Raw genomic sequence first — 25,232 nt, 5'->3', positions numbered from 1 at the left:
CTCATTCGTGTTCGAAATCACGCTTTTGAAATGAGTGAATCTGAGAGAGCGTAGTCATGAGTGAGTACGCTTTGCCCGTATGCCGGATACACAGCCAGGTACGTCGCATATACCGGCTATCTTGTATCAATTTCCGTGTATTAATGGTTGCGGCCTGTTGAATTGAAGAAGTCATTTATGCACCATTACAAAGTATACCGATGATGCGCATAAGGTTCTCAGTTAAAGATGTTCAACGTTTATGCTACTAAAGTTTGTTGTACTTGAGGGGGTAAATGTTCTGTACTCTGCCACACATAACTAAGCATCACACTTTTCGCTTGTTTTCTTTACTATTCGACAGAAAGAACTAACGAAAAGAAAAGAACAGCGAGAGAAAATAAAATTACTATCCATGGTTCCGTGTAAGCACAAATTTACGCAGAAAGAAATAATAGTAACATAAAAGACAAGCATAACATGCGCTGCCAAAGCGGCGACAACAAAATTTCATTTTTTTTACATTAGGCTTCAGCAGAAGTGAACTCCTGGTCCGCGACCCTTGGCGGCCTCTGTGATAAAGAGAGAGAAAGACTGTGTTATTACGTGGAAACGTTACTGTTCTTTTTCTCAAAGACACTGCGATCTTTAGTGATACCACTCTTACTATTTCAATATTTCTGAAAAACGTCGATATTTTAATGTGTGCAAAACAGCTAAATCAGAGCGCATTAGACAAGGGACGACCGCAGAAACGAGACGCACACGGCGTTATGACTTCCAACTATTAGAAGTCAGCGCCGTCATCCCTTGTCTAATGAGCTGTGATTTACCTATTATGCAAGACCAAGAAGCCCGAATTTCTGTTGAAGCTCAGAACTGACTGACCCACGGTGCCTATACGCTGAAGTATCTCCCACGTGCTGACTTAATAGTCGAATTTGGCCGGAGGAAGGAAGGCGGAGATAGTGACGTAAACGTCACGTGGGCCCTCGGCTCCAATGTCGATTGATTGCTGTATTTGCTTCACCACAGAACAGTAAAAAGAATCGGAGGGAAAATCCGTTCGAATGACGGCGTTGTCGTGCTTAAGGGGTCCTTCACCCCCTTTTTCAACAATGAGAGCAGCTGAAAGACAGCACAATATCACAGCACCTTATGAGGAGGAGATCAGGGGCGTAGCCAGGGGCGGGAGGCACACCAAACACGTGACCCCCCCCCCCCCCAACCGCCCAATTTTTTTGTGCCAGAATGCCGCCTTCCTCCCCCGAGAAGAATGTATCCTAACCCGGTGGCCTGCAGCAGGTTCTACCCAGGGCAATACAATGATCAATGTGAATTATGTATGGGCAGGGCGGATCTGCCACTTATGCTATGGGCATGCTCGAAGACGGCTCATTTCTAGGGCCGCAAAATTAAAGGCCGGCTCCAGTCGGAGACCCTGTTGCTGAGCTCAGACCAGCGAGACCAGCAGGTCTGGGCCGTCCAGTAGCCGAGACAGCCGCTGAGACCCAGGGGCTCTCGGCCGTATGCTAGGCGGAGGGAGGCTGCGTCCGCCCCCGTGATTGCTGGCATCAATATAAGTTGACTCTCTCTCTCTCTCTCCGCCACTGGAGGAGACAGGCGAGGAGTTCCACCTGCGTGCGCTGGTCGAGGCAATGAGAGAGAGCCGTCGCTGCATGCGGGAAAAAAAGGTAACTTTCCTCCTCACGCCATCGCTCCGCAAAATTTAATTTGCTGGCATATACACTATTACTAAACCCTTTGAGAAAACTTCTGCGGTAGCTATAACGCCCCCTGGGCGGCGCTACGAAGCTTCCATGCGTGTTAACAAACTCCGACGGAGCCTGGTGACGGGAACCTCTGACGTGAACCACAACCTAACTGCGGGACTCCGCGAAAAGAGCAAAGAGGGCGTCCACGTCGTTTCACATCTAGAGGGACCTTATTCACATCCGTCGTACCGAGCATGCTTCCCAGGAAGGCGCCGTAGGTGGCGCTCGCCGTGACTGCCCCTCGGTCGGCGGGGTTCATACGCAGCGTGCGGACGCGGAAGGCCCGCCCGTCCGGCTCGCTGGGCCCCACCACGTCCAGCTCGAGGCTGTGGTAGTCGGCCATGCCCGGGTCGGCCACCAGCCGGCCCCGGACGCCGTCGAATCCCAGCGTGTGCGCCGCGAGCGCCGCGGCCGCCATGCTGTTCACGTTGTTGGGCGCCATTGGACAGAGGCAGCGCACGGGCCCTGCACGACGGGCAGAGAAAGAGCCCTCTCACTAGAGAGAAGCGCCAAGAGTGGGTACCACCGGTATGATTCGTTGGTGAAGATGCAACTTGCCAAGATAACAAAGAAACGTTGGAAGGATAAGGATCGCTCAGCAAGCGGTGGAACCGAAAATTAGCGGCGTATTACGGTATAACATGAAGTGGGATTAGGCAGGTTACCGAGCAAATCCATTTACTGCAAACTGTAAAGTCACAAAGGACGCACAAATGCAAGACAAGTGGCTATCGATGCCACCTCGAAATATTTGCACCGGTTTCATGTGACCAATTGGCCTCCAAAATATTGGAGGATGACGTCATACATTGAGACAGTGTCCCTTCCGCTCAAGTTGAAATTTTATGAGACGAAGATATGTCCTCAAGAGCACATAATATGCGGTTCCGTGTGAAAAATCGTGAGAAGGCGCAAGCAGCGTTTACGAGTTCTGACTCCGTTTCAGTTTCAGTTTCGTTTCAGTTTATTGATGCGCTTGAAATGTTTTACAGAAAAAATAACTCTAGGAGGTCCCATAGTCAAAGACTGGGGAGGGACCTCCAACAATAAATACATAGAAAAAGTACACTTAATACGGTTAACAGCAGCAGTAGCAATCCTAGAAACAGAAAGTATTAACAAACAAGGTCGAATCATAGTAATAACAATAAAGTATAAACACAAAAAAGCAGATCCTAGGAGTATTATTCGACATACAGAAGCGTAAAAAAATATACAGCACAATCACTTTCCCAACAAATGGTGACGAATTTTCCTCTTAAATAAATGAATGGAAGGAGATGATTTAATGGAGGGTGGTAGTGAATTCCATATTGATGTTGCCAAAAAGATCGCAGTAAATTTGCCGTAGTTAGTCCTTGGTTTCGGTAGGAGGTAGTTATTATGGGGTGTGAAAATCGAGTGCCAGTGAAATGGTGGGTTTGGTCTTTTGTTATCAACGGAATTGGTAATTCTCCTAGACAAAATTTATACATCAGAACACTCATAAAAGGAGGTCGGCTACGCCAGCTATTGTTCTTATCGGACCCGCCGTACGTGGTGGTGTCGCCGCCCTGGTGGCGTTGCCCTGCTAAGCAAGAGGTTGCGGGATCAAGGCCGATTTAACGAACGTAAAGCTATTCCAGTCTCTGTTTATTCCAAATCGGCCATTAGGCCTCAGTGATAGGTAAAATGGCTTGGGCTCTGTCCATTTGGGCGTGGTGCCCGCCCGTACGGGCAGTCGGCTTTCGCACGTGAAACCCCACAACCTATTTTGTGTTCTTAACGGCACTAAGACTTCAAAGTTAATTATGCAGATGCCGAGCGACACATACAACGCAACACGAAGTTGATGACTGAATTGGGACTTGTCAGGTACATCCCATTTGCTCACAGAGATGTATGGCATCATCTTCCCGCTTTGTCACTTTTCCGCCTCGTCTCGTCATACACAGAGCGACAGCTAGGCCCCTCGTAGCTCTGTTTGAGCTGAAGGCTCAAACAGAGAAAAAAATATAGTAATTACCATAACACGAGGCGAAAACACTATAGCTGTGACAACCCGGTCTTATATGCAGTGTAAAAAAAGAAATATCCGCCTATACGCGCATTTGATCGCGCATTTTTGCAACGTTGTATATTATTTTCATAAACAGTATTCCTTTTGCTCTGTTAACAGTAACAAATGTTCGTGTGCCTTCAGATATTGCTTTGTATTCCCTGTGCCTTCAATATTGTGTAAAACGGTAATCTTTTTATAGCACTGTTCCTGTTGGAAATTTGTACTTTTTATACCTTTACTGTTTAATATTCCCCCCTTACTTTATGCCCTGCCATAGGGCCTGTAAGGTTCTTTTGAATAAATATACTGTTTCATGGCTCTTGATGTGGTACTGACGCCAGAAAGTAGTAAGGTACTGATAGCGTACGTCCTTTTTCTTGGTGACTGACACCATAAGTCAGCCATGTTGAACGCAGCTGCTGTCGGGCGAAGAGTTCGTCGTAAACCCGTATGGCGCGGGAGATATATGGTAAAGTAAAGCAAGCACTCGTCCAAAAAATGCAAAAAAAAGTCGTCCGAAAGGCGAAACATTGAATTTGATAACGTATAAGGTATTAGGCAGCTACATGAACTAAGATTCGTAGTTTTATCGCCCATATTAATTGCAATAAATATTAGCTTGCTAATTAAATTAGCAAGCATGATGTCATATCACTCGATGTCCGCGAACATTCGCTGTCACAACGCTGGCATGACGAAGATCGCAAACAGAGGGGAGCGATCGCTTCTGCTAGAGTCACTGTGTACGCTACCTTTGGCAGCATATACAGTAACTCTCACTTCTGCTGCTTTTCCCTTCCACGAGCCTCCGAAACTTGGTTACACGATCTTTACCTCCACGTTCGAAGAAAGACGGCGCACATGTGGACACCAGCCATCTCGGCTCGTCCTGCATCTTTACACCCGTATCACCTCCAAGATAGGGAGCGGGCTGTGTGAACTCGCCTGCTACCCCCTATTGACCTCTTTTCGAGAAGCAGTTTGCTTTGAAGAAACGAGATGGCGCTTAAGGCGGCACGCCACTAAAGCCCCTTAAAACTTCGTAAAGTAGTGCCACGTTTTGAAGAATGCCGCCTCCTCCTCGCGCGCTCTGGCCGAGGCCGACGCCGCGTCGCTATTGGCCTAATAGCATCACGTAGGCCCTCGCGCCGCGTATCAGCGCCATTTTTGCCCGAGAAGTGTCTACAGAGTGGCGAGGAGCGCATGTTGGCGCCGTTGCTATGCTCGAGCAGTGTAGGCGGCGCGTTGGTCGAGGAGGGAGCGTGAAAGAGGAGAAACGAGGAGGAGTGAAGGCGGAGGAGGAGAGTGTCACTACTTTACGAAGTTTAAGGGGTTTTACAAGCCACACGTTGTCTCAGCGAAAGCGCACGAACACAAAACCATTACCTCATCCGCCCTGCTTCTGTGCGATCAGCAGTCGAAAATGCAACCGGATTTTCGCTAACGCACTGTGCTCCAGGGTTGCTGCAAGATGTAGAACGGTGGAAAGAATGCGCGCGGAGTAGTTGGCTGTAAAAATTGTGACTGGCATATTAAGGAACGGAATGAACTGGTGTGTCCAAGTTCACGGGCCACTGCTACGTTAGTACTGCCAGTGTTGGCGGCTCTTCGCGATGCACGGCTTCCCTCGAGAATTAAAAAAAATTCACTCATTCGCCAGCGTTGTATTGTTAGGCTCCACGGAAATTACTTCAAACCCCGGAACGTCTGCACGATTGAGAACCGCTCGTTGTACGGTGACAAAGGGAGTAGCGCAGCTTCTTGGCATATAGTGTATCTCGCACGTTATCTACACACATCCACCACAACTCACACGCAAACTTACGCCCACTCCATCGCTATCAACGGGCGCCCACGTAAATCAATGCGCCGAACCATGGGTGACGGCGACTCCCCCGACGGCACACTAATGTTCGAAGCTGAACGTTTCGTAACAGTCCACAGAGTGAACGAGTGACTAGCGATAGTGCGTATTTGCTACGAGTTATTACAAAGTACAGACCATCTACGTTAGAAGTCTAGCGCGCATGCAAGAACAAATGTATCGCAACTGAGCACGCCCGGCACCGATCAGGCAGAAAATAAACATCTTCAAGGGGAGTACGGTAGCGCGATTCAAAGACGGGACAAAAGAAGACACAAAGGGACACACACAGCGCTGTGTGTGTCCCTTTGTGTCTTCTTTTGTCCCGTCTTTGAATCGCGCTACCGTACTCCCCTTGAAGATGCATTACCAACAAGCCCACATTGCAACCCTCGAGAAAATAAACAATCAGATAATGACCGCTCGGAGAACTTTACTGAGTCGGAAACGTGGCAAGCATGCAGGCGCCACGTTTCAGGGACACTACACTAAGTGAAAAAGAGATAAACACACTGATACCGATTCAATTCATAAGCGGGAAGTTAGAATAGATTGGAATGCATTTTTTGCCCGCTTCTAGTACAACCACCGCATACGCTGCTCGCACCGTTTGGACACGTAATCAGCTCCAAAAGCGCTTACATGCCTTCTGAAGCTGTGGGCAAAGCTTCGCGTGTCGTCATCTAGTCACCGTCTACGATATCCGCCGAAACAGAGGTTTGCAGAGCCGTACCGGCGTCGTCCATTGTAAACGGAGGCAGCTGATACAAGCAATGGACGCGTCACAACGTGGTCAATTATGGCAGCGCCCACGGTATCACCGTGAAAATGGGGCTATACACGGTACCGCGCGCCACCTTCGCCCATCTCACCTTGCGCGGGCTTTAACGTGACCAACACGGGGCGCGCATCACCCATGATATCTTTGTCGGATCACCCTCGTAGGCTTCCTCTCGCGCCCACAGCATACAGCGCGGGCCGCGATAAGATATTACTGCACTTGGACGTGATGCGCAATGTCACGGCGACGCCGACGGCGAAAATTCGCCCGGAGTGTCTATATAATTGCTATCACCATAATAAATAATCTAAACCACTACGTTTTAACCCGTATGTATACAGGCCCCGAAACGTAAAGTATCGGTATCTTTTTTTGAATTTCTCGCATTATGGCGAGTGCTCACTTTATTTTACCATTTCGGCCATGCTCTTCCCATTGTAGGCCATATTATGTGCAGTCATCGCTCGAACTCCCGCCACCAAAGAACAAAGCGGAAAGCGTACGTGTGCAACTGTGCCATGCACCCACGTCTGAATTCCCGACGTCGCGCGCAAATGTTGTGCCGTGTATAGTACGTACACCCTCGTAGGTCTCGAAACCACCCACCGTCGTAGAGCGTGACGGCCTGCGCTCCGAGGGCCGCTCGGTCGCACCGGACGCGCATCTCGGCGTCGGCCAGTCTCAGCGCCGACGGATGCTTGGTCATGGTGACCGTCAGCTCAGCCAGCTGGCCGCGGTCTGCCAGTGCCCGGATGTCGTGCAGACCCCACAGCGCGCCGCACGGCACGAACAGCGCGTGGCGACTAGCCGCCGCGCGCAGTCGCGCCTCGACGTCCGGCTCGGCGAACGCCGTGGGCGAACCAACCAGCAGGTCGCAGTGGCGCAGAAGCTGCTCGCCATGAGTGCGAACCAGGGAAGGGTGGGCCACCTACGTAGGAAACGACGAGTATACGTCTAACCACCAAGATTGGAACTGGTAAATACGTACGCTTCCGGGAATGTCAGAAACGCCAGCCTCACTATGAGCGGATGGCGCTGTTCTGGGCACGCTCAAGTTCCGCGTTATATTCTTGAATTCGCTGTCTTCGATCAGTTCTGTGTGACTCACGGGGTTACTGCGGCCCCTGTGATTGGCTTAACTCTTTCCGTACCGCGTCCATTGTACATCGTTAGCCCGCTAACGATAGTCTGAAACGCCGCTTTCCGAGACCTCGCGGACACACTGCGCTATCGGATGTGAAGGAGGAGAACTATATTTTTATTTTCTAAGGAGTTTGCTTTTTTCCCGCAAGGCGGTGATTTTTGAACGCGCTCCGAAGTCTCGCGATCGCCAAAAAAAAAAAAAAAAAAAGCAGCAAGCAAAAATGGCCACCTCCGGGAGCGGCGCGCGCGCTTCGAAAGATCGCAGATCTCGTGGTTCCGCCATTCCGCTGAGTCTGCGACTCATTTTATCAATAGATCGAGCAGTAGCGAGTCGGAGGATGCTGCCTACTCGTCGGACTTAGACTCTGAGAGCGACGACGACGCAAACCAGCCCGGAACATCGGCGGCCGCAGCCCGGCACGCCCTACTGTAGTGCTTGCAGTTAAAGTTTTGTAGCGGTATGGACAAGAACGGCACCGAGAGCGGCGCTGCTGCGCCGGCGTTGAGAGCGCCGCATGCGAAGCAAAATTCTATGAGCGGGTGGTACCCCTCTGCCATCTCTCGTTCGCGTCGCCTTGATTGCCTCCTGAACTGCGCGTGTTTGGGCACGTTTCGCGCCGCGCGCGGTGTGTGCCTACGTGTGTGCACGTGAAGGGCGGTGTACAGTCTGCTTCACATTTAGGGGAAAACTCGGAGCGCATTGCATCGCGATGCGGCGGGCGCTTGAGTCAGGCGGCGGCAGCAGCTCGCGCAGGTGGTCGAGGGGCGGGATCTTGAACGGCGTCGTCTGCTACGGCGGCGCGCGCTGGCCGCATTGTCGGGAAACGTTCTACTATCAGTTGCAGGGCGCCGATCTCATCGTTACGGCGTGAAATGAGCCGGTATTCTTTACTATGCGTTGTGCGACGCCTACTGATACGCCTCGAAGGTAAGTTCATCGCTGCAGGGCAGTCATAGACGACGTACTGATTCCATACATTCTTGACGCCCCGTTTCTGGAAGGCGACTATATATTCTACCGCGACAGGTCGCCGATCCCCACTGCGCGTGTGGTGCAACAACTGCTAGAAGAGCGCACAGTCACTCTCTTGGAGTGGCCGCCTCAATCCCCGGGCGCCAACATCATTTAAAATGTCTGGGGCTCGTTGAAAGTATCGCTGGCGCACCATCCCCTCTATCAGTCGCCCGAGGATAGGCTTCTATCCACCATCGTCAGCGACTGAGACGTGCTGCGAATGAACACATCCCTGATCAAGTCATTCTGCACTTCACTGCCTTCCAGGATGATCGCTGTCATCGCTGCCGCTGGGGACATGACGAGATACTAACTGAAGTTCCGAGCGTGACGTGTCCAATTCCCCGCCGGCGGGCAGAGTCTGTCTGGTGTAGCGAATGATTGTCGAGAAAAATCATTTCCAGCTCATTGTCTGAACCTAAAACATTCATTTAATCGTATCCGTTTGTTTCATCGTGTTCGACTCCCATAGTTATCATTGTTGAGTGCTTTGTTTTCCTTTCGAGTCAAACAAAGACTGAACACGTTGCGCGCACATCTTGGTGCGTCTTGTCGCTGCTTATTACGGTAGCACACACAGTGAAGAAATATACGTGCACTGCCCCTGACAGTAGCACGCTTCCCGACAATGCGGCCAGCGCGCGCCGCCGTAGCAGACGACGCAGATCACGACTCCGCCCCTCGAGCGTCTGCGTCTGCTCGAGCTGCTGCCACCGCACGACTCCATTGCTTGCCTTGCCGCATCGCGATGCAATACGTTCCGAGTTTTCCCCTAAGTGTGAAACAGACTGTACACGCTTCTATTTGCCTTTAAGAAGATCGGTACGCTTGATGATTATTTTTATGGCTGCAATGCGGTGAAAGGGCAGCGTCTGCTTAACCATGTCAGTGACGCTGAGCAGGTGATTGGAAACGACATCGTATGTACCGCCGGAAAAATCGTCAGCACATACGATGCGGCACATACATACGGCACATAGGAGCTAAAGTCATTTTTGCAGTTTCTCACAATATGTTTGCTACAAATCCGTGTTGTCTCTGATGGCGACAACGGTCTTCCATCGACACTGTGCGGAAATAAACAAAATATATCGCTGCATAGCACAAGTACGACATGCGCACACAACTTTAACTAGTGCGTCCCCTACAATGTGGAATAGAAGCAGCAATGTAGACAGCTTGGCCATTTTTTAACAGTGCTCAAGAGACGGAAGTTGAAAGTATTAGTAATCATTCCTGCTTCAGCAATGCCGGCGCGAACAAGACGCGGGCCGCGTATCGTCCAGTAACTCGATCGATCGGTGCAGTGGTGAAGCGGGAATGAACTCCGGTCATGTTAAATGCATCGTGCACGTATTCAATTTCTCGGCACGCGTGAACTTCGGTCACTGCTAGCGCATACAACAGAAGTGGTTTCCATTCTTGGGCAGCGCACACATAAACGAAACACGAGAAAGAAGACAGGACAAGCGCTTGTCGAACAACTTAAAGTTTTTATATGAATAAAAGGATTATGTACCGAGTAATTATTAAATTCATGTGGGTTACATATAAAAACCGTCATACACTCAGGAGTGATCAATGAACGAGCTCGCTTCGTTTGCCAGTTGTTTACTTCGCTCGGCGCACCGCAGTAATCCATGTGTGTCGTCTGCTTATTTCGTACCATTTTCTTGTGAATCGGCAGAATTTCACTGGTGGCATCAACCCTTTCGTGTTTACATTGCTGTCGTGACAGTTAATAACACAATAATAATTTCCGGTCATCCGAAGAGGCGCCGTCGCAAACAAGAGACGTTTCGCCCGCAGCGCGAACTGAACGCGGGCGCGATCGTGAAGGCAAGCGGCGGCGGAAACCTACCCCCGTTGGATGTGAAATCGTTCCGCCAGGGGAGAAACGAGCGCTGGCGTCTAGGATGAAACTTGGCGTGCGGTCGTCTATACCTGTTCAATGAAAAATTTTGATTTTTACGGAGATAGTAGAGAGTTTTAGAATAGGGTCCCCAATATGTTGGGGCCCCAAAGAGCTTTGCGGGTGTTAGCGTTGGGGCACGCAGGAGTGAAGAGTTTTAGAATAGGACTTTGCGTTTGCAGATAGCGTCTTGCGCTGACAGCGCCACTACGGCGTCTAAGAAAAACGATTAAAAATAATAAAATAAAATATCCCATCTTAAGATATGAATAGTAATTTTGACTTGCGTGTATTCGCGTTTAATTACAATTTAGAGGTTATTCTTCAAGCAGTAAACAATTAGTTGTGCTTAGTTTGGAGCAACAAAACCAACTTTACGGGCCTTCACCAGCCAAGCTTAGCCGTGTTAGGCCTACGAGCCATAAGATCCACACTCGAATTCGGAATCAGCGGCGTCTAATGAATCAATCTTCATAACATACGCTAGTTGAGAGAAAGCGATAACTGCAGTTACTTCTCCTAGCTTGCGAACTTCACGCATTACCGCGAATCGAACCCAGTTTGGTGCTAGGTTAGAGCCGTCGCTTCGATGGGTGCCGCCATGTTTGTTGACGCAAAGCTTTTCGGAACGCTATTTGAGCTCCCGCTAAATCGGTGAAATAGCGTTCCCAACGCAAAACCCAAACGCAGTTTGCGTCTCGCGCATGCGCAGTGGCTTCGACGCTATTTCTTTGGGGCCCCAAAACGTTTGGGGCCCCTATTCTAAAACTCTCTATTGCCTATTAGATGGCAATACATTTTGTATATGTCATAATTTTTGTTCCATATTTTTCTTAGTAGATAACAGCGTGTCTTTACAAACTTTGTTCAGTGTTATCCTACTGTTATCTTGATTCTGGCAATTTATACCTTTCGTTATGTCACATATCGCGTTAATAAAACTCTTATACGTGAAAAGTGCATTAATTCTACTTTTACAATACCCCCCCCCCCAAAAAAAAAAAAAATAAAGAAGCCACTCTTATCGTAGGTAATGAGCCAGAAAAATATAGACAAAATTTGGAGGACGCTTAAGCTTCGCCTTTAAGACCCCTTACTGCTTTTCATGCTTCCCGGAAGCTGCAGCTTATGTAACAGAAACATTTACCGGGGAAGCGCTGGCTGAGAACGCTATGCACGAAGGCGAGCTTTCTGGTGGAAACGCAGCCTCTTGTGTAGGTCGATCTCCTGTTATTGCTTCGCACTTTTAATATTTCAGTCTGAAAAGAGCTCACACAAAGGACATGAGCTGTCGGTGTTTTCCAGTACATTTGTTTGTGGGCTGCCGTTCTCAAAATTCCGAGGAATAACTTTGTAAAGAATGACATACAAGGTATGAGCAACTTCGATGGTGGAGAAGTGGTTGGGTATGCGTGTTCCGGAATTCGGTTCGAAATTCTTTTTGTGTCCGCCCAGGCCTAGTTGATGTTTTATTGTTAAGTGGGAGCTTTAGCTGGGGCCCAACTCCGATGCGGCCTATGCAAATGCATGCAAAACGCAAAAACGTTTTTCTGAGATAACCCCTGGACCGATTTTAATGAAATTTATTGCATTTGAGAGGGAAAGTTAAATTCTGGTGACTGTTGGAAGCGAAATTTCGATTTAGGGCCTGAATTTTGTTCGAAATTCGAAAGTTCGAGAAATATAGAAGCACGAAGTGTACAAATTAATAGCTCTGCATCAAGAAAAGATATCGCGGTTTGGTAAACGGCATCCATTAGATCATTAAAAGCGGACAAATTAGATATGTCAATTGATATCATAGGTGAAGTTGTTGCGTTGTGTACAAGGGTTCTGCAAAAGCTGTATTTCCATATTACTGAATTTTTTTGGATTCATGTGTAACACATCAATTTTGCCCGCTTTATATGTAGTATCAGATGCAATACACAGAACTGTGATATCATTTGTCCTTGCTGAGTTACAGAGTTGTAAACTTGGTAGTTTCGTTTTCTGAAAATTTTCGATTTTTGCCAATTTTGACTAAAAATTGACAATCTAAATAAAAAATTCGAAACCAACAGTCACTAGATTTTAAGTTTTTCTTTTCAATGCAACAAACCTGGTCAAATTTGGTGCAGTGGTTGCCGAGAAAAACGAATTTTCCTTTTACATGTATTTAGATACGAGCACCCGAGCTAAAGCTTCCTCTTAAAAGTGGACTATATATAGGCTGTATTCCAGAAGATGAACTTAGAAAGTTTCAAGATTTAATGAACCCCGACGTCCCAGATCTAAAAAGGTTAATTCATGACGCCACACTGGCCTACCAGCGCTGGTCCCTGAGCGCGATATTAAAAAAAAAAAAAACTGAAAAAACCCAGGCTATAATAGGTTCATCGATGAACCTATTACAGGGAAATTAACAAAAATAGAGTTTTGAAATAATGCTTTATCTGCACAAACTAATTAAGTATTTATCTTTAGTGTCCCTTTAATCACAGGGCGCCACCATGTTTCCATCTTCTTCATTACGGCAAGTCTTTATCTATACTCAGTACCTACACATCACACGCCGCTAGATCCACATCCACTATAGACGCTATCACAAGTCGAATATGTCTCCTTTCATCACCGCACCGGTGCGTTTAAACGTTTCTTTGTCCGTACTGTAGAACACTGAACCCTTTTACCTGGTGGTTCACGATCTTTGATTACTGCCTTTACAGACCGTAGATTTCGCTGCGTCACGTTCCCATATTTGCAATCATATTGCACCTTGCTCTCCCAACTGCAGTATACGTGCTTATAGCAGACATAAGCCACGGCGCGGCCCTCACCTCGACCACCAGGTCCGGGTGTCGGGTAGCGGCCAGCGCCAGGTCCTCGAGCACCAGGTGCGGCGGCAGCCCGTGCACCACGCGGCCCCGGCTCCACACGAAGGCGAGCTCGAGCGACTCCGGCCGGCGCTGCACCTCGGCGGCCAGGAACTGGCCCAGCTGGCCGAAGCCCACGATGCCCACGCGACGACGCTGCATCGCCGAATGACGGCCGCCGACGACGCCTTATCGCGCGTGCCGCCGCCGTGAGCCGCGCTAATGATGCGTGCAATTGGCCCTCCCGACCGGCGGGGAGAAGGCGCCGCCCTTTTTTTAAGGCCCGGCTGGTCCGAGGCTGGAAAGGAAGACCGTTCCGTGCATCGAAGGCACGCCGACGCAAGGACGACTGCTCTTCGAGCACGCCGTGGAAATGCCGAAAAAAGAAAAGAAAAATCAAGCGCCTTGCGTAACGAGCTTCGCCGATTCTGCATATACGGATGTATACATCCGCATATACACACGTAAATGTACATGTATATACGACAGTACACTAAAAAAAAGGAAATGCCTATTTGCTATTCCGCCATCGACGAGGGGTAAAAATTGGCGTGAAGGCCTCGTAAATCATACAAAGCCTCCAGTATTTTGTGTGTTCTTCCCGACTAGTTTCTAATGAGTAAATATGTAACTTTCGATTTCTTTTAATTGTTATATTTGCGGCAGATACATCGCATTCGTAAACATCACTTTAATTTGTTTGCTACGCGCTATGTTTTGCGCGGCTCCTTTTCCCGCTGCTATAAGGATACCACTGCCCAATGTGCGGCGTACCGTACACCTTAGCGCACCTGATCCTCGAATGTCCATGGCATCTAGACAAAGACAAAGACATCGCCTTCACTGAGAGACTGTTGTAACGCCAGACAAGAAAGCGAAGAACTCATAGAAACGTGGGAGGCCAAGCTCGTCTCCGAGGACCCGGAACAACAACGACGCCTCGTCGCCAGGGCCAAGGAGGCAGCGAAGGCCAGATGGTTCCCGGAATGAGGAGGCCTCCCATCGAGAGTAGAACCTGTGCTTACCCCGGGATACTGTTTCCAAAATAAAAGTTTATTCCTCCTCCTCCTTTTCCCGGGTAAAAAGGAAGAATAAGATGCCGTTCAGCTGCCTTCTAGTGTCCCTGTATATCGTTCACTATACCATGACAGTTTATCGCTTGCGAGCGCCGCTTACTTAATACCGAACAAGCATCCCGCATGGACTATACAGATCCAAGATGTCATGCGTCCCTTTTTTACCCCCATGAAAGTTACGAAAAGTAGGGGGCACAATTCCGGTGCATCACGTGATCAAGAACGTGCACGTGCTAGGCCACAAAGCCCGAGCCTAGTTGGCAGGCCTGTGGCCTTTATACTATTACGGGACCAATAAATGTTACTTTCTCATTGTCGTCATCCCACAAATACTCACGATCGCCACCTTACGCAATTAGGTTCCCCAATAGTTCATATGAAAGGCGCCTTGTAGGACAAGTAATCGCACCTTGCACATATACTTCGCAGGCCAAGTTGCCGACGGTCTTCGTAAGGTGCACGTATGTCGCTCAGCAGCGAAGTGTTCTCTACGAAGGTGAGACGTTGTTGTGGGCATCGTTACTATAGTATATCAGAAGTGTAGCACATATTTGCCACCCACGATAAAGAAAGGCAAATTCTTCTTCTTCAGACTGCTGGAGCAGTGGCGGGACTAAATGAGCGGCAACCTAGCGATGGAAATGACGCTCGGAGTGCTATAGAGCCAAATGACGTACACCGCCCGATGAACATAGCTGACAAATTTAAGTGAACTTTATAGGGTGGTTGCTTGGGCTAGTTGGTAATTCATGATAAAAACGACGTACAGCGCGAAGGACAAGGACTGTGAGAGCGCAGTGTTTGTCGTCTCTCGCAGTCCTTGTCCTTCGCGCTGTAAGTAGTTTTTATCGTGACAAATTTACTTTGATGACAAATTGAGGTCATGTCAATAACGCACGTATCGATGATCGCACTGTGGACAGTGTTAAGAGGAGAAGATTTGCCACAGTTGCTCATATATATCTAATTACATGGGAATGGAAAGAAATCGTTTTCTTCGGTACCGGCTGCTTCGATTTCGATAATTGTTGCACTGAAAGGAGAAAGCGAGAATTTAACTACTTTTATTATAGGTCGTCAATGTTCTTAGAAAAAAATGATCAAAAAACGAGAAATTTCTAGTAACTCAAGTATATCATGTTTAGAAAAATGTAACTCAGCAATAATAATAAAAAGAACTATATTAAGCTTCTGTAAACTACAGTTACGGAAACCGGGACTACATGTACAGGCAATTGCGTAAATTTAAAAGATAATGCAGAGATGGGAAAAATGCTATACTGTCAGATTAAAGAACGTTTCAATATCAGGTCATTCCAGATGTTGCAAACTGGCCGGGATGCATTCATCCGCCCGAACCACAAACCATGTTCGTGCGCGCCAACTCATTCGCTGAAGGCAGCGGCTCGCGGGCAGTCACTGAATTGAACTGCGTGCCCGCGCACATGTTCTCTATAATTTGGTGCACAACGAAGAAATACACACAAAAAGAGAACGTGAACAAGATGCACTTAGCGAATGCACATACACATAACTATATAGAAGACGAATTTAACACTATTAAAAAACAATATCAGTATCATACACGACAATGGCAGCATCGTCACGTGACGATAATTTGACCCGCCATGGCCTAGCGCGCGGGCTCGAATCCCGGCATGCAGAGGCGACCGCATTTCGAATGGGGCGGAATGCAAGAACGTCCGCGTACTTGGATTTACGTAGGTGCACGTTCCCGAACACCAGTTGGTCCGATATAATCCACAGCCCCTCCCCATTTAGTGGGTCCCCCCTAACGGAGTGTGCAGTTTCGGGACGTTAAACCCCCGTAATTTTACTTATTAACGATAATTAGAAGGGACCTACCGAGGTTGTTTCTCGGGCCATGGACTCGCCGCGGTTTACAAAGAGCTGGCGACCTAAGGAATTCCACAACGACTGTCGACATGCACACGCCACTGAACGTACTTACTCAATGCGTGTGTATCCACTACAGCGACGTTTCCCGCGATGCGACAGATTGTAGTGTGTATATATATGTACTGAGATACTCCACAAATATTTCCAAAGGTCGGTTTGCAGTTACCCTTCGAAACCGGCGCTTCCTCTGCCCTTCAGTCCAAGTTGCTCGCTTTACTGCGCGCGTGTGCACATTCCTTAATCTTGTCTCGCGCTGCTATCTTGGGTTTATCACATCGCCAGCTCAAGCCCTAAACGTAGTTGAGGGACAATCACAGTCGTTGGGTCTCGCACGCTCATGCGTCTACAACGAACGCACATCACCCCAAAAAACAACAAAAGAAAACAAAAAGAAAGAAAAAGAAAAATACTTCATTTGGTTTAACGTCTCAAAGCAGCGTGGGGCTATGAGAGGCGCGCTGTCGTGCACGGTTCCGGGTTAATTTTGACCATCCGGAGTTCTTTAACGTGCACCCAAATCCAAGTGCACGAGAGTTTTCGGATCCCGGCCCCATCGCAATGCGGGCGCTGTGGTCGGGACTCGAACCCGCGACATCGTGCTCCAAGAAGAAAGAAAAACTAAGGAAAAGAAATAATCCTTCGCGGCTTAGTGTGTCCCCAAAATCATAATCTAAAGTGCATTTCCCTTCTTCAGCTCCGCGCTCGGAACGTCTCCCCTCTCAAGGTATGTCACGCTTTGACGATTAAAAGCGCGCAAGTAGGCACACTCGCAGACGCACTACATAGATACGTCCACTACAACCAGCGCCACGTCATTGAAGCAAGCATCGGAAAGAGAGTTGGGCTTCTTCGATTTTCGCAGTTCTGGCAGCCCGCTGGGAGCCAGACGGCAGCCAGCTAGTTCCGGTTCTGACAGGAAGTCACGTGGGCTGGGATCCCAAGACAACCCGAACCTGCCCGAAGTTTGCAAAATCGAACGCCGGTACAGCTGGCCAAATGTAAACATGCTACCAGCATGGCAGCGCCCGTCGAGGCCGACGCGCGCTCGGCGTAGTCGGCCCATTTATGCGTTGCCACCTTGAAAATGTATAGTTGCATTCAGGAATACGATCGCTTTCGCGCGATTTCGCGCGACTCATTGCAGGACGCGTACTGGGCCAACCTCTCCTTGCGCAGCGCAACAGATGCATGGCCTCCGACGCGGCGGATGACAACACGCGAAATCGTGATTGTATACTCGAAAGCGATAGCTGGAAGATCCCTGTTCGCAGCGATCACGTCGCCCACGGGCGACATCGATGAGTTGGCGCTGTGTAATCACAAGAAGTGAAAAAGCAGGTTATCGGGTACGTCTCACACGCATGAAATTTCGCGCCGACCTGCGTGGGCTTCGATTTCAGAAAGTTTGTTGTGGCTGATGGTGCTTCTCATTTAAGGAGCTGGACGCGGCTGGCGCGTGAAAATGCACGTCGCCTGTGACCAGTGAAACGTTTCACACGAAAAACAACATTCGTCGCAATCATGAGAGCAAAATAATAAGCCAATGTACGTGTGTCTAAATGTACCGAGTGCAATCAGTGTATTCTTAGATCAACGGCCTGCAGTTCGAACACATATCGGTTTCGAGCTGCCACCTATGCATACGACGGAGAGACGGAGCGAACACGGGCTAACTGCAAAGCCTTCGCTAACAGCAGAGAAAGGAGAGATATACATACGCGAAATATGTGAAAAGGAACGCCACCAGAGAAAGACGAAACCAAGATGTACCGCAATGTGTGAATGAGCGTCTACAACTTGCGTGGAACACGATGCAGATAACATGCACGCATGAGAGCGCGGCGCGCTGTTCACCGCCGCGAAGAAGCAATCAGGACACACACACACACACACACACAAAAGCTTCAAATGGTTCACCACGGCTCGTATCACACCGCTTCGCGATGCGGAACGGAGCGTCAGCACCTAAAAAGATAACGCTAGAAGTAAGGAAATCCGGATATGACAGTTGGCTGAGCGAGGTAAATTTAAGTCCTCAAGCGCCCGCGTTGCAACCCGTGAAGTCCCCGTAAAGATGGCGGCGAGCGCCCATCGCCTCTTTTAGTCGTCTGCTAGCCAGAGAACTTCCAGAGAGCAGCCAGACCAAAATCGTCCTGGCAGGTTCTGGCAGCCCGCGGGTAGCCAGAACCGTCCAGCGCGAGCAAAACGAACGCCCGGCGGAAGTGCGTAGCGCGGTGGGCGGAGCAACGCGAGAAAAACGAAGACACTCTGGCTGGCTCTGGCAGCCCGCGGGTAGCCAGAAGTGGAAAATCGAAGAAGCCCAGTCTTACATTAGGGGGACGCAAGCGTTTGGGGCCCCCCGAGCGCATGGGGCCACGTGACAACATGCGCTTGCGTCCCCCTTATCTAACGCTCTCTAATGTTGGTCACAGTCTTGAATCCAAAAACGACATGTTCACTGACACGCTGCTGCTCGTTCTTTCGAATCAAAAAGGCTTCTAGAGCCTCATGTGTAACTCTTCGATCGTTCAAACATAATAATCCAAGATGTGTTACCAACTGGGCCAACAAATTCTTTTGGATCCACTATATCACGCTATGTCAGGTTGATAACGCACATGTCGTTCGTGACGTGAAAGTAGCGGGATAGCTGATAAGAGTGCATACGAAGGCCGGCAGGATACAAAGCCAAGCAAAAATTCGGGGCCATCCGCTACAGCAACCTGCGTTGACCCAGCTGGCTTCAGTGTAGCTTGGGGAAGGTTACTAATAATTGTTTAATAAGAATGTCGAAGATTTAAGTGAATAATTATTCGCAGCGTCTACATATTGCACATCGCATATTTGATATGAAAACTTTTTGCTTGCTGACTTGTGGGATAATTATCTACTTGTACTCATAACCCTGACCGAAGTTCGCAGAGCAGCAGCCTCTTGCTGAATGCGGTAACAAAGCATGCACTACCTACGAACCGAGGATATATATATATATATATATATATATATATATATCCAATCCTCCTTGGTACGTACTAGAGTTACTGTATATGCTACCTGTGGTAGCATATACAGTAACTCTAGTACGTACAAGTCGGCACCGCTAGTGACTCCACAGTGCCAAGTAGCTCAGAAACATCGCTCCCTTTATTAACAGTTTTGCACCGTACACTTACCGTGAAATCGTCGCTGTGCATCAAACAAAGTAAACATACACAGAAAAACACAAACTCTCTGAGAAAAAACAAAACAAACGAGGCAGCGAAACGAAATTCGGGTTGCCTGCCTCTGAAGGCAACCACGAGTATGGCGAGAAGGCGACGTCAGCGCCACACTTAGGTGGACATGGTGTCTCACACGCACGTGCGCGGAGCCGTTGCACAACTATGCGCTTTCTCCTCCCGTTACGTTCACGTCTGTCCTCTCCTGCACTATTTGCACGTCTACAGAAGACACGAAGCGATCTGCTGCAAAGGTTTGTACCAAAGGCAAACCGTTCATAGCAGTCTCAACTGACCGCGACTGCTCGCTTGCGTTTCCAGTTAACCGCGGCGGCGGCAACAAACGCATCACCGCTCAGCTACTCTGTACCAAGAGCACGCGAAAACCGCACAGCTCTCGGCGAGCGAGGGCATCGCAAAGTCACAGCGGCACTCCGAAACAAGCGAGATGCAGCGAGCCAGCCGGTGGGCCGTGCGGACAGCGTCTCTTTGGCGGCAGAGCACCAGCCTTCGCGGCGTTTCGGGCTCGGCGGCGCTGCGCAGCGACCAACTGTTCGTCCACCGCGACGACGAGCACAACAACGCCAAGGTCAAGTTCGAATTTACGCCCGAGAACGCGAAGCGCGCCGAGGCGATCACCAGCATCTACCCTGAGGGCCACAAGAACGCCGCGGTCATCCCGCTGCTCGACCTGGCGCAGCGGCAGCACGGCTGGCTGCCGCTGACCGCCATGCACTACGTGGCCGACTACCTGGGCATGCCGCGTATGCGCGTCTACGAGGTGGCCACCTTCTACACCATGTTCATGCGGCAGCCCGTCGGCCGCTACCACGTCCAGGTGTGCACCACGACACCATGCATGCTGCGCGGCGCCGAGGACATTCAGGCGTGCGTGGAACGCAAGCTGGGCATCCGGCCGGGCGAGACGACGTCCGACGGACTGTTCACGCTCAGCGTGGTCGAGTGCTTGGGCGCCTGCGTCAACGCGCCCATGATCCAGGTCAACGACGACTACTACGAGGACTTGCAGGCCAAGGACGTCGACGAGCTGCTGGACGCGTTCCGGCGCGGCGAGAGGCCCAAACCCGGCCCGCGCAGCGGCCGCTTCTCGTGCGAGCCGGCCAACGGCCTGACGTCGCTCACCGAGCCGCCCAAGGGGCCCGGCTTCAAGGTGCGACCCGACCTGTAGTAGCAAAACAACCACGAGTGTCTTATATTAAAGAAAATCTGTAAGTGCGCGACCCCTCCCGAAAACATGACGCGGGCGTTGGTGTCGTCACTGCCTGTCCGAGCTGCCGCTCCGCCGTCGCCGTCTGTACGAGCGCTGGTTGCGGAAGTTGCATCGGGGCCTCTTGAACTCCGGTCTGCCAGCACGCTCGCTGGCGGGGCTGCGAATGATGGAGAGAGAGAGGGCACACGCTGCACTTGCCTCTTCTACTTTGGCGGCAAGGGACCCTCCCCATTGGGCATGCCTATACAATCTGTGCCCTCTTGGTAGAGCCCACTTGCGAAGTTCTAGCTAATTCTCTCTGAAAGACATTGGGAAACACTGGGAGTGTGTACTTGCGAGTACTTTAATGCATGTGTAGGCTTCTTCAGGCTCAAAGATAAGGCCCCAAGTGACAGTTCAGTGCGGCATTGTGCACTATCGACCCTTGTTCAAAATATGCTTCTTGGTTTTGAGTTTACCAAGATCTACACTGCAACAATTAACATTTTCTGTTTTCGGCCTTGCTAGGCTAAACAGAACCGAAGTACATAAGAGCAAAATGCGGGACAGACACAAATTTAACAGAAAAGGATAAGCACTGGTATCAACTGTTTAATAACAGTACTATTTGGAGCGCATGCACCCCATGACATCACCATGCCACTGCACAAGACTATGACAAAGAAATGCGCAAGTCAAAGAGCTTCCTTTGTGAAATTATACTGGAAGTGCGCAAGCTTGTAGATGCATCACTGATACAGATAGAGGCACTTCTGTTCATGACTGAATGGCTCCGAAGACAACCAAGCTGTACTGTTCTTCTTAACCAAAACCTTTGTTTCCTGAAGTTGCACCTAGCATCCAAATAAAGTAACATTCATGACCAAATGTGCATGCTTCATAAGGTGATTGCTTACGCATCATTTCGTTTGGGTGATATAAATGATTAAGATGTTTCCAGTACTAATACATCCTTGTTAGAATGCAAGGTGAATTGGCCCAACAGTCAATCCTAAAGTTATCGTTGTTCACTTGCGCCGAGGAACTTTTGCGTTATGGTGTTTTTCACTAGTCGATCAGGAACAGGATTTTCTTGCTCCGCAGCTGCAAATCCGGATTTCATTGACTAATCTGCAGCAGGTTCGCACTTCTAGTTGTGTTGGATCAACTGGCTCCATGCTAGATTGCTCTCATTTGCTCCACTGCTGAGGCGCGGATTTGGACGGAAATGGGACAAACGCTGTGGGACGGCGACTTTAATTGCCATGGAAACATACAGAGCAGAAGTTGGTTTGCGTGATGTGTGCGCACAGACTTGTGGTATGATCCATCATGGAGCATTCTTGCTCTCCACTGGCAGATTTGGCAGATTGGATTGGCTGCTCCAGAACGACCGGTGAAAAACACCATTAGATAATGCCACCAACATTGAGTCTGTGAGATACACTTTGAAGAGCTGCTGGAATTGTCTGCATGCAATGGATAAAATAATTGGCAGGCTTTGCAATGATGGCATAAATGTTAGTTAGGGCATCGTGAGGAACGTGCAAGCACTATCGCATTACTAGAAAACACTTTTTTTCTACCATCACATGTGCCTGCAAGTTCCTTTGGTAATCATGGTATATAGGCCATAGTTCTGTACAAAATTTGCTAGAGGGGACTCTGACACCATGATTGTTCAGCTACTGGCTTCAGGCCTTATCTATTGCACTTTATATGTACGTGATCAATAAGTGTCTCTGCACATGCATAATCAATTCAAATCATTGCACTCGGAACGCAATATTTTGTTGAAAATGATAATACCCACGCTCCCGAAGAAACTAGTTCCAGGTTTCCCTCTAGTGATTGTGCTTGCTCGCTCCAGTAGTATTTGTGAGAAACTCTAGGATGCCAGCATTGCTGCACAATACCAATGCCGGTAAATTTCAGTGCTCGAGAGTGCATATACTGGGCCTGTACTTTCAATATGCCACTTTTGGGTACATTTTCACTTGTGTACAACGTATCAACAAGCATCCAGTCAATACTGTAGAGAACTATACTGCGTGAAAATAATGCTTGATGGGCTGCGTTCAAGTTTTTTGTTGCATACACCAGCATAGCTGGTCAACATCCACCAATAGTGACATACACGGAATCTATTGAGCATGCATCCTCTAATCATTGGATGAAAACATGATCTAAGGTTCATGCTTACATGCCAGTTCCAACAAATAGGGAAAACATTAATAAAGGGAAAATGAGGCATCCACCCAAACGTAGCTGAGTGCTACAAAGGAAACCCATACGGGTTCCTCGAAAGAAAAGCTTCGCAGTTGAAGAAAAATTTGTCCTGGTCCAGGACTCGAACCTGGGACCACCGCCTTTCCAGGGCAGCCGCTCTACCATCTGAGCTAACCAGGTGGCTAGCAGATGGCAGGCGAAGTCGAATTTATCAACAACTCAGAAGCAAAGGCAAGAGTTTGATGTAATAGTTCTGTGGAAAGGCATAAGACAGAGAGAAGTAATTAATAAAGGGAAAATGAGACATACACCCACACATAGCTGAGTGCTACAAAGGAAACCTATACGGGTTCCTCGAAAGAAAAGCTCCGAAGCCCGGCAACTGCAGCTTATCTAATTGCAATGTTTACCAGGAAACGCTCACGGTGAATGCTATACACGAAGGCGAGCATTCTGGTTCTTTTTCTTTTTTTTCCCGCGCAGCCGGAGGGGCCGCTGCTTAGAATGCATGGAGGTGAGCGCCATTTGGTGGTGTTTGAGGAACCAATCGCCGCTCTGTGATTGGTAGAAACCTTGAACACATAGTGATTTATACAGTTTTTACTCACCCTCAATGCTGGCAGCCCCGTGCTCACTGCGTAATGGGGCCCTTGAAGCTATCACTTTAAAATGTTGATTTTAGAGTGCAGCTCTTACGTGCCCGTTCCTGCGGCGAGCGTAGGTGTTCCCGGCATAACAGAGCGAACGCAGTGCGCAACAGGGGATGAAAAAAGTGGCGAGAGAGAATAGGCACAAGGAGGAAAGTGGAGAAGAGGGTACAGTGGAACCATGATGTAGAAAGCGGAGGAGGGTAAGGCGAAAAGCGTAGTGCGGTGATGATGACTACGAGACGGTGCCAGAGTCGCGCATCATCTGGGAGATTTGTTGGCGGCGGCTTCTGTGAATTGCGTCCACGTGTCACCCTCGCGCTGGCCCCCGTGCGCTGGCTCTCACGATCTCCAGGTAAGCAAGGCAATGGCGCCACACTTGTTGTTAGGTTGTTCTTCCAAAATTCATTTATTTGCTGATGATTGTGTAATCTATCGTCCTATTACTAACGACGCTGATTCTTGCGCTCTCCAGTCCTACATTAACGTCATTGAAACTTGGTGTAATAATTGGCTAATGTCCCTCAACGTCAAAAAAACGTCGCTACTAACTTTCCATCGTCGCCAATCATTTATTTCAGCTAATTACATTATCGCCGGTTTGGAAATATGTGCTGTGACTCATTATAAGTACCTAGGCGTTAACCTGTCCAATAACCTCAGTTGGTCCTCGCACATTTGCAACATTAGCACTGATGCCAATCGTGTACTATGCTACCTGCGCCGTAATCTACGTCTTGTTCCGCCCTCAGTAAGACTACTAGCATACTTAACAATCGTTCAACCCAAACTGGAATACGCATGCTCAGTGTGGGACCCACACCAATCTAACTTGGCAACAGCACTAGAATCCATACAGAATCGCGCAGCAAGAGTCATTCATACTGACTACTCTTACCACACTAGCGTTACTAAACTTAAATCATCTCTGAACCTTCCAACACTCGTACAGCGCCGCAAAACAGCAAGACTGTGCCTCTTTTACAAATTTTATAACTCGCTACTTCATCAGACCGACATCACGCCTGCGCATCGCACTTCATCCCGTCACAGCCATTCAAAGGCTGTTTATCCCCCTCCAGCTCGCACCTCCGCTCATCTTAACCCTTTCTTCGTTCAAACAGCGAAAGACTGAAATCATCTACCTTCTGAAGCGGTGCACCACTCCAGTCATTCATCGTTCAAGGCATTCATTGAAAATATGATGTAAATATGCCCACCCCTCATGTAAAACCCCAAATGGGGTATTTGAGGTACCAATAAATAAATAAATAAATAAATAAATAAACTTCGTTACGTTTGCAACGTACCGCACGAGACTATTGTCCATGCCAGCCAATATATAGCGTAATTAAAACACGTATAGAGCTGTGCTCAAATTTCGCATTGGGGAGTATCGCAATCATTGGTGAATTTTTTTTCTGCAACGGTATGGTGGTGTAATCTGTCACCACTACAGGCGAAAAGTGCATTCCACTGTAGCAGTGACAGATGGTGACAGACTCATTAAAATTATATACATATTGTAGCTCTGTGCAAGGCAGTCTTTGTTTGGCAGTCATCTGTC

The 25,232-nt window shown here is 48.8% G+C and overlaps 3 protein-coding genes across 5 annotated transcripts in view; 1 reads left to right on the top strand and 2 right to left on the bottom strand.

The window, feature by feature from the left end:
* Window positions 1–398: 398 nt before the first annotated feature.
* On the bottom strand, window positions 399–17,191 carry LOC126545108 (aspartate dehydrogenase domain-containing protein-like). Of its 2 annotated transcripts, none has more exons than XM_050192831.3 (5): window positions 16,414–17,191; window positions 13,330–13,663; window positions 7,047–7,368; window positions 1,944–2,219; window positions 399–551 (listed from the first exon to the last, which is right to left on the bottom strand). In XM_050192831.3, the coding sequence occupies exons 2-5, from the start codon at window positions 13,525–13,527 to the stop codon at window positions 511–513; spliced, it is 837 nt and encodes a 278-aa protein (XP_050048788.1). In that variant the 5' UTR covers window positions 13,528–13,663; window positions 16,414–17,191; the 3' UTR covers window positions 399–510. The 2 variants fall into 2 exon arrangements, with proteins under 2 accessions (XP_050048788.1, XP_050048789.1); XM_050192832.3 differs by having other exon boundaries at window positions 16,528–17,191.
* A 2,280-nt stretch (window positions 17,192–19,471) lies between these two features.
* Window positions 19,472–20,838, top strand: ND-24 (NADH dehydrogenase ubiquinone). Its single transcript, XM_055078231.2, has 2 exons — window positions 19,472–19,833; window positions 19,901–20,838. Exon 2 carries the CDS (start codon window positions 20,028–20,030, stop codon window positions 20,766–20,768), a length of 741 nt encoding a protein of 246 aa, XP_054934206.1. The 5' UTR covers window positions 19,472–19,833; window positions 19,901–20,027; the 3' UTR covers window positions 20,769–20,838.
* Window positions 20,766–25,232, bottom strand: part of LOC126545100 (DDB1- and CUL4-associated factor 5) — a 31,351-nt gene continuing 26,884 nt past the window's right edge. The window contains exon 8 of one of the 2 annotated variants that reach the window (XM_055078230.2): window positions 20,766–22,168. In XM_055078230.2, the coding sequence (XP_054934205.1) occupies window positions 22,120–22,168 (49 nt within the window). In that variant the 3' untranslated portion in view covers window positions 20,766–22,119. The remainder of the gene's footprint in view (window positions 22,169–25,232) is intronic. The other variant, XM_072285075.1, reaches the window with a different exon arrangement.

Source organism: Dermacentor andersoni, chromosome 10, assembly GCF_023375885.2.
Source record: "Dermacentor andersoni chromosome 10, qqDerAnde1_hic_scaffold, whole genome shotgun sequence".
NCBI classification, from domain to species: domain Eukaryota; kingdom Metazoa; phylum Arthropoda; class Arachnida; order Ixodida; family Ixodidae; genus Dermacentor; species Dermacentor andersoni.
Note: the sequence above shows the minus strand (reverse complement) of the source record. Positions and strands in the feature narration are given on the sequence as shown.